Source organism: Lissotriton vulgaris, chromosome 11 (assembly GCF_964263255.1).
Source record: "Lissotriton vulgaris chromosome 11, aLisVul1.2, whole genome shotgun sequence".
Lineage (NCBI taxonomy): Eukaryota > Metazoa > Chordata > Amphibia > Caudata > Salamandridae > Lissotriton > Lissotriton vulgaris.
Window position 1 is genome coordinate 141873671 of NC_141699.1, and position 9584 is coordinate 141883254.

Consider the following 9584-nt stretch of genomic DNA (forward strand, 5'->3'; position numbering starts at 1 on the left):
GCCCCCAAGTATCCCCATCAGAGTGCACCTGCCCCCAGGTGTCCCCATCAGAATGCACCTGACCCCAGGTATCCCCATCAGAGTGCACCTGCCCCCGCGTATCCCGTCAGAATACACCTGTCCCTATGTATCCCCGTCAGAGTACACCTGTCCCCCAGAGCCCCGTCAGAGTGCACCTGTCCTCACGTATCCCCGTCAGAGTACACCTGTCCCTATGTATCCCCGTCAGATTACACCTGTCCCCCAGAGCCCCGTCAGAGTACACCTGTCCCCACGTATCCCTGTCAGAGTACACCTGACCTCACGTATCCCCGTCAGAGTACATCTGCCCACCAGGCATCCTCATCAGAGTACACCTGCCCCCCCCCCCCCCTCACACCCCAGGTAGCCTCATCAAAGTAACTTTCCATCCAGGTATCCCCATCAGAGTGCACCTGCCCCCAGGTATCCCCATCAGAGTGCACCTGCCCCGGCGTATCCCCATCAGAGTGCACCTGCCCCGGCGTATCCCCATCAGAGTGCACCTGCCCCGGCGCATCCCCGTCAGAGTACACCTGTCCCTGCGTATCCCCGTCATAGTACAATTGCCCCCGTGTATCCCTGCCAGAGTACACCTGGCCCCAGTTATACCCATTAGGGAATCCCTGCCTGTCAGTTATCCCTATTAAGGTGCATCTGCCTCCAGGTATCCTGATCAGTGTGTACGTGCCCCAGAGGTATCCCTATCAGACTGCACCTTCCCCGAGGTATACCTATCAGAATGCACCTGCCCCGAGGTGTACTTATCAGAATGCACCTGCCCCAAGGTATACCTATCAGAATGCACCTGCTCCGAGGTATCTCATCAGCATGTACCAGCCCTCAGGAATCCTTATCAGAGTGCACCTGCCCCCAATTATACCCATCAGGAAGACCCTGCCTGTCAGTTATCCCGATCAAGGTGTATCTGCCTCCAGGTATCCTTATCAGGGTGTACATGCCCGCGCGGTATCCCTATCAGAATGTACCTACCGCCAGGTATCCCCTCCAGAGTGTACATTCCACCCAGGCATCCCCACCAGGATGCACTGCACCTGCCCCCAGGCATCCCCACCAGGATGCACTGCACCTGCCCCCAGGTAATCCTACCAGGATGTACCTGCCCCTGGGTATCCCCATCAGGATGCACCTGCCACCAGGTATCCCCACCAGGATGCACCTGCCACCAGGTATCCCCACCAGGATGCACTGCACCTGCCCCCGGGTATCCCCACCAGGATGCACCTGCCCCCAGGTATTCCCATCAGGATGCACCTGCCCCCGGGTATCCCCACCAGGATGCACCTGCCCCCAGGTATCCCCATCAGGATGCACCTGCCACCAGGTATCCCCATCAGGATGCACCTGCCACCAGGTATCCCCACCAGGATGCACCTGCCACCAGGTATCCCCCACCAGGATGCACCTGCCCCCAGGTATCCCTACCAGGATGTACCTGCCCCTGGGTATCCCCATCAGGATGCACCTGCCCCCGGGTATCCCCATCAGGATGCACCTGCCCCCAGGTATCCCCACCAGGAAGCACTGCACCTGCCCCAGGTATCCCCACCAGGATGCACCTGCCCCCAGGTATCCCCACCAGAATGTATCCTATCGAGGTGTACCTGGCCCCTGGTAATCCTCCCCCCCCACCCCCGGAATGTACCCAGCCCCATGATATACCAAACAGTTTGCACCTACCTCCACCCAGGTATTGTCCGAAGTGCATTCATTCGACAGCAGAGTCTGTTCATACCCCCAGGCATCACGTGTGGTAGGAACATACTCCATGTATTTCCACCAATATGTACCTGCCCCTCGGGCACTCACAGCAGTATTTACCTACATCGCATGCATCCCCAGGAGTATTAATCTGACCCCCAAGAGTCCACATTAGTATGGTCCCCTTGCCATTTAATCCCCATGTACCTCCTGGTCACTGATTACCCCCTGCTTTCGGAGAAGGGAGGGGGGAGTACCTTCAGCGCAGTTGATCTATCCTGGAACCAGGTCACCACTTCTCCTGTAACATATGCCGGATCCAGGTCGACCCTACAGCCACAGTGCCTCCTGTCCTGGTCCAAGGTCACCTCCTCTCTCTTGGTATCGTCTGCCCCCCACCCACCCCCTGGCCCCACGGAGCACCCCTCCGTTCCACTGGTATCTCCCAGCCACAGGCACCTGGTCCCTCCTGGCTGGGGCAGGACCGGTCCATCCTCTTGGTGACGCCTGCCCCGGAGTCCACCGGGTTACCCCGGTGCACCCGGGCTCCCCTCACCTTCCGCGACGCTCACCTGGTTCTTGTCGAACGTCTCCCTGTCGGTCTCCAGCCCGAGTCCCGCCCGCCGGCTCATCATGCGGGAGGGCACGTTCTTGATGGTGTTCATGTTCATGGTGCCGCGTGGAGGGCTCTGCCCGCAGCCCCCGGCTCTGGCTCTCAGCCTCTCGCCGCTCCGTCCGAGCTGTACAGAGCCTCACCGCCTGCGAGCATGACGGGAAGGAGCGGAGCCCTGCCCATGTACTGTCGGCCCTGCCTGCTCAGCACCGGGAGGCCGCGGCGGCTGCCACCTACCGGCCGCCTGAGCACTCACACTCGGGCCGGCCCCGCTGGAGGTCGGCCAAGGAACCTGGGACCAAACCTGCACGTGTCCTCCCTCCAGTGTCCGGGGTCGTTTCCGCAGCCGTGTTACGTACTAATGGGGCCCTTGGCACAGGCTCCAGGGTAGGATTGGGACAGAAGATAGACCACCAAATGGAAAGTGGACCAGTCAATTATAAAGCTAAAAACGTGGCCAATGTTTGCTAATTGAGGAAGTTTGGTACCTGTAAAGACACTATAATAAGTGTCTTGTGCACTCCGTTGAAAAGACACACACAACAACCAATACATCAGATGTTTCCGCACCTGTTAGGAGAAGGCGGGCGAAATATGAATATGGCTGTGCCCAAGCTCGGACTGGCCTATAAAGCAATCAGGCAGTGCCTAATGGCTGGGCGGGTCTGACAGGTTAGTCTGTGGGGCTTATTTGTCTGTTTGTGGGCGTTTTATGGTCCGCTGGGCAGGTTTTACTGTTTATTTTCCTGATAAAAACCCAATAACAAACATTACCTGCAGCAAGTTCAAATCCATGCAGTTTTCCATACTTCATACATGCCAACCACAGAGGCAATCTAAAGAGGAAGACAGCCAAAAGAAAGCGCTTTTGTCTTAAAAATCGGGAGTCTCCCGCCCGAATCAGGTCTATTGGCATGCATGATACATTGTAAGACATTTATACTGATCGCTTAGTATTTTACTGTTGACTCCAATTTTCACTCCTTTTTTTCGACTTTGAGTGTGACTACAGGGTTTTACGGGGCCTTCCCCCAGGGGGGTTTAGTTGACCTTAACTTGGGTTAGAATAATGTTAAAACCTTCTACTGCGTGAGACTGCACGGATATTGTAAGTGAGTGTGATACACAAATGCAGTGACACAATCACACCGCATGTGGTTATATTATGTGTGTTGGACATCAAGTCCCAATCTGTCTGTCTATTTTTACTTATGTGAAATACAGGTTATACTATCTCCTGACAGGTGACCAGAGGACCTGAGAGCAACGGCAGTTGCAAGTAATTTTCTAGATCTAAACGTGTATGCAAGTGGTGTATACTTCAATAGGATCCCGTGCATGTCCTTAGAAGCCACTTTGGCTGAAACATGTTGACACTTCAGTGCAGGGGCGTAGCTAGAGCTTGTGGCGCCCGGTGCTATCCCTCAGGTTGCCGCCCCTTGGGGGGGAGGGCGGGGGGGCGGGGTGCTGGTGAAAAAGGCCTGTACGCAATGCAGGGTGCGTTCTATGACATACCCCCTGGCACTGCTTCTCTGAATTAGACCGACTAATTTCAGACCTCCTGAAGACCCAGAAAAGGGAACAAATTGGATTACCCATGCTCAGACAGGCCTGGGAGAGGGGAGGACTGGAGATACCCATTATAGAACTTTATTATAGGGCAGCACAATTACAACACGCTGTCCACTGGTTGTTCCCAGCGGATAACTGGGAAAAGAAACTCTTAAGTGGCTGCCACAGGGAACCGGTCACTCCCCGCTCTGCTTATGAACGGGGCTCAAGTGCCACTAGACATGCACTTTATAATACGAAAGGTGTGCCGAATATGGGAAACAGCAGTCAAAATAGTGTTACGATGCATCCCAAAAGTGAGGGATATGCTGATTTGGATCTGAAAGTGTTCAAATCATATTTTATTTATTATCACTATCAATATCCCGGCACTACTCAAAGTCTTGTGCCAGTCTCGTGCCTACCTTAGCTTGTCCAAAAACAACAAGTGATGGACTGAATGTGGCTCAATGTCACACACTCCCCCAGTCAAAAGATCTGGGCCCAAATCCATCGTTTTTTTGCACTCCACACCACCCTGGGTTAGACAATGGCGATATGCAAATCAGCTCTGACCCTGTTGCCCCATGGGAACAGTCCAGTCCGAACTACAAAAGCCATGTCCTTCCCAGAACGGAATCAAGCATCCGAGGACCGGACCGGTTTCGAGGTTACACCTCTCATCAGCCCGGCTAGCTTGACTCCAGTGGTGTGGAGTGCCTGGGACCCACGTCTGGGCATCCCCAGCGCCCTTAGGGCGGCAATTGCAAAAACAACAAGTGATGGACTGAATGTGGCTCAATGTCACACACTCCCCCAGTCAAAAGATCTGGGCCCAAATCCATCGTTTTTTTGCACTCCACACCACCCTGGGTTAGACAATGGCGATATGCAAATCAGCTCTGACCCTGTTGCCCCATGGGAACAGTCCAGTCCGAACTACAAAAGCCATGTCCTTCCCAGAACGGAATCAAGCATCCGAGGACCGGACCGGTTTCGAGGTTACACCTCTCATCAGCCCAGCTAGCTTGACTCCAGTGGTGTGGAGTGCCTGGGACCCACGTCTGGGCATCCCCAGCGCCCTTAGGGCGGCAATTGCAAAAACAACAAGTGATGGACTGAATGTGGCTCAATGTCACACACTCCCCCAGTCAAAAGATCTGGGCCCAAATCCATCGTTTTTTTGCACTCCACACCACCCTGGGTTAGACAATGGCGATATGCAAATCAGCTCTGACCCTGTTGCCCCATGGGAACAGTCCAGTCCGAACTACAAAAGCCATGTCCTTCCCAGAACGGAATCAAGCATCCGAGGACCGGACCGGTTTCGAGGTTACACCTCTCATCAGCCCGGCTAGCTTGACTCCAGTGGTGTGGAGTGCCTGGGACCCACGTCTGGGCATCCCCAGCGCCCTTAGGGCGGCAATTGCAAAAACAACAAGTGATGGACTGAATGTGGCTCAATGTCACACACTCCCCCAGTCAAAAGATCTGGGCCCAAATCCATCGTTTTTTTGCACTCCACACCACCCTGGGTTAGACAATGGCGATATGCAAATCAGCTCTGACCCTGTTGCCCCATGGGAACAGTCCAGTCCGAACTACAAAAGCCATGTCCTTCCCAGAACGGAATCAAGCATCCGAGGACCGGACCGGTTTTGAGGTTACACCTCTCATCAGCCCGGCTAGCTTGACTCCAGTGGTGTGGAGTGCCTGGGACCCACGTCTGGGCATCCCCAGCGCCCTTAGGGCGGCAATTGCAAAAACAACAAGTGATGGACTGAATGCGGCTCAATGTCACACACTCCCCCAGTCAAAAGATCTGGGCCCAAATCCATCGTTTTTTTGCACTCCACACCACCCTGGGTTAGACAATGGCGATATGCAAATCAGCTCTGACCCTGTTGCCCCATGGGAACAGTCCAGTCCGAACTACAAAAGCCATGTCCTTCCCAGAACGGAATCAAGCATCCGAGGACCGGACCGGTTTCGAGGTTACACCTCTCATCAGCCCGGCTAGCTTGACTCCAGTGGTGTGGAGTGCCTGGGACCCACGTCTGGGCATCCCCAGCGCCCTTAGGGCGGCAATTGCAAAAACAACAAGTGATGGACTGAATGTGGCTCAATGTCACACACTCCCCCAGTCAAAAGATCTGGGCCCAAATCCATCGTTTTTTTGCACTCCACACCACCCTGGGTTAGACAATGGCGATATGCAAATCAGCTCTGACCCTGTTGCCCCATGGGAACAGTCCAGTCCGAACTACAAAAGCCATGTCCTTCCCAGAACGGAATCAAGCATCCGAGGACCGGACCGGTTTCGAGGTTACACCTCTCATCAGCCCGGCTAGCTTGACTCCAGTGGTGTGGAGTGCCTGGGACCCACGTCTGGGCATCCCCAGCGCCCTTAGGGCGGCAATTGCAAAAACAACAAGTGATGGACTGAATGTGGCTCAATGTCACACACTCCCCCAGTCAAAAGATCTGGGCCCAAATCCATCGTTTTTTTGCACTCCACACCACCCTGGGTTAGACAATGGCGATATGCAAATCAGCTCTGACCCTGTTGCCCCATGGGAACAGTCCAGTCCGAACTACAAAAGCCATGTCCTTCCCAGAACGGAATCAAGCATCCGAGGACCGGACCGGTTTCGAGGTTACACCTCTCATCAGCCCGGCTAGCTTGACTCCAGTGGTGTGGAGTGCCTGGGACCCACGTCTGGGCATCCCCAGCGCCCTTAGGGCGGCAATTGCAAAAACAACAAGTGATGGACTGAATGTGGCTCAATGTCACACACTCCCCCAGTCAAAAGATCTGGGCCCAAATCCATCGTTTTTTTGCACTCCACACCACCCTGGGTTAGACAATGGCGATATGCAAATCAGCTCTGACCCTGTTGCCCCATGGGAACAGTCCAGTCCGAACTACAAAAGCCATGTCCTTCCCAGAACGGAATCAAGCATCCGAGGACCGGACCACACCACTGGAGTCAAGCTAGCCGGGCTGATGAGAGGTGTTACCTCGAAACCGGTCCGGTCCTCGGATGCTTGATTCCGTTCTGGGAAGGACATGGCTTTTGTAGTTCGGACTGGACTGTTCCCATGGGGCACAGGGTCAGAGCTGATTTGCATATCGCCATTGTCTAACCCGGGGTGGTGTGGAGTGCAAAAAAACGATGGATTTGGGCCCAGATCTTTGGACTGGGGTGAATGTGTGACATTGATCCACATTCGGTCCATCACCTGTTTTGTTTGCAAATTCCGCCATAAGTGCGCTGGGGATGCTCAGACGTGGGTCCCAGGCACTCCACACCACTGGAGTCAAGCTAGCCGGGCTGATGAGAGGTGTTACCTCGAAACCGGTCCGGTCCTCGGATGCTTGATTCCGTTCTGGGAAGGACATGGCTTTTGTAGTTCGGACTGGACTGTTCCCATGGGGCACAGGGTCAGAGCTGATTTGCATATCGCCATTGTCTAACCCGGGGTGGTGTGGAGTGCAAAAAAACGATGGATTTGGGCCCAGATCTTTGGACTGGGGTGAATGTGTGACATTGATCCACATTCGGTCCATCACCTGTTTTGTTTGCAAATTCCGCCATAAGTGCGCTGGGGATGCTCAGACGTGGGTCCCAGGCACTCCACACCACTGGAGTCAAGCTAGCCGGGCTGATGAGAGGTGTTACCTCGAAACCGGTCCGGTCCTCGGATGCTTGATTCCGTTCTGGGAAGGACATGGCTTTTGTAGTTCGGACTGGACTGTTCCCATGGGGCACAGGGTCAGAGCTGATTTGCATATCGCCATTGTCTAACCCGGGGTGGTGTGGAGTGCAAAAAAACGATGGATTTGGGCCCAGATCTTTGGACTGGGGTGAATGTGTGACATTGATCCACATTCGGTCCATCACCTGTTTTGTTTGCAAATTCCGCCATAAGTGCGCTGGGGATGCTCAGACGTGGGTCCCAGGCACTCCACACCACTGGAGTCAAGCTAGCCGGGCTGATGAGAGGTGTTACCTCGAAACCGGTCCGGTCCTCGGATGCTTGATTCCGTTCTGGGAAGGACATGGCTTTTGTAGTTCGGACTGGACTGTTCCCATGGGGCACAGGGTCAGAGCTGATTTGCATATCGCCATTGTCTAACCCGGGGTGGTGTGGAGTGCAAAAAAACGATGGATTTGGGCCCAGATCTTTGGACTGGGGTGAATGTGTGACATTGATCCACATTCGGTCCATCACCTGTTTTGTTTGCAAATTCCGCCATAAGTGCGCTGGGGATGCTCAGACGTGGGTCCCAGGCACTCCACACCACTGGAGTCAAGCTAGCCGGGCTGATGAGAGGTGTTACCTCGAAACCGGTCCGGTCCTCGGATGCTTGATTCCGTTCTGGGAAGGACATGGCTTTTGTAGTTCGGACTGGACTGTTCCCATGGGGCACAGGGTCAGAGCTGATTTGCATATCGCCATTGTCTAACCCGGGGTGGTGTGGAGTGCAAAAAAACGATGGATTTGGGCCCAGATCTTTGGACTGGGGTGAATGTGTGACATTGATCCACATTCGGTCCATCACCTGTTTTGTTTGCAAATTCCGCCATAAGTGCGCTGGGGATGCTCAGACGTGGGTCCCAGGCACTCCACACCACTGGAGTCAAGCTAGCCGGGCTGATGAGAGGTGTTACCTCGAAACCGGTCCGGTCCTCGGATGCTTGATTCCGTTCTGGGAAGGACATGGCTTTTGTAGTTCGGACTGGACTGTTCCCATGGGGCACAGGGTCAGAGCTGATTTGCATATCGCCATTGTCTAACCCGGGGTGGTGTGGAGTGCAAAAAAACGATGGATTTGGGCCCAGATCTTTGGACTGGGGTGAATGTGTGACATTGATCCACATTCGGTCCATCACCTGTTTTGTTTGCAAATTCCGCCATAAGTGCGCTGGGGATGCTCAGACGTGGGTCCCAGGCACTCCACACCACTGGAGTCAAGCTAGCCGGGCTGATGAGAGGTGTTACCTCGAAACCGGTCCGGTCCTCGGATGCTTGATTCCGTTCTGGGAAGGACATGGCTTTTGTAGTTCGGACTGGACTGTTCCCATGGGGCACAGGGTCAGAGCTGATTTGCATATCGCCATTGTCTAACCCGGGGTGGTGTGGAGTGCAAAAAAACGATGGATTTGGGCCCAGATCTTTGGACTGGGGTGAATGTGTGACATTGATCCACATTCGGTCCATCACCTGTTTTGTTTGCAAATTCCGCCATAAGTGCGCTGGGGATGCTCAGACGTGGGTCCCAGGCACTCCACACCACTGGAGTCAAGCTAGCCGGGCTGATGAGAGGTGTTACCTCGAAACCGGTCCGGTCCTCGGATGCTTGATTCCGTTCTGGGAAGGACATGGCTTTTGTAGTTCGGACTGGACTGTTCCCATGGGGCACAGGGTCAGAGCTGATTTGCATATCGCCATTGTCTAACCCGGGGTGGTGTGGAGTGCAAAAAAACGATGGATTTGGGCCCAGATCTTTGGACTGGGGTGAATGTGTGACATTGATCCACATTCGGTCCATCACCTGTTTTGTTTGCAAATTCCGCCATAAGTGCGCTGGGGATGCTCAGACGTGGGTCCCAGGCACTCCACACCACTGGAGTCAAGCTAGCCGGGCTGATGAGAGGTGTTACCTCGAAACCGG

At 54.5% G+C, this 9584-nt stretch overlaps 1 protein-coding gene across 2 annotated transcripts in view; it reads right to left on the reverse strand.

Moving 5' to 3' along the window:
- Window positions 1-2541, reverse strand: part of HIP1R (huntingtin interacting protein 1 related) — a 478743-nt gene extending 476202 nt beyond the window's left edge. The window contains exon 1 of one of the 2 annotated variants that reach the window (XM_086942942.1): window positions 2313-2541. In XM_086942942.1, the coding sequence (XP_086799068.1) occupies window positions 2313-2411 (99 nt within the window). In that variant the 5' untranslated portion in view covers window positions 2412-2541. The remainder of the gene's footprint in view (window positions 1-2312) is intronic. The other variant, XM_086942943.1, reaches the window with a different exon arrangement.
- Window positions 2542-9584: the final 7043 nt, after the last annotated feature.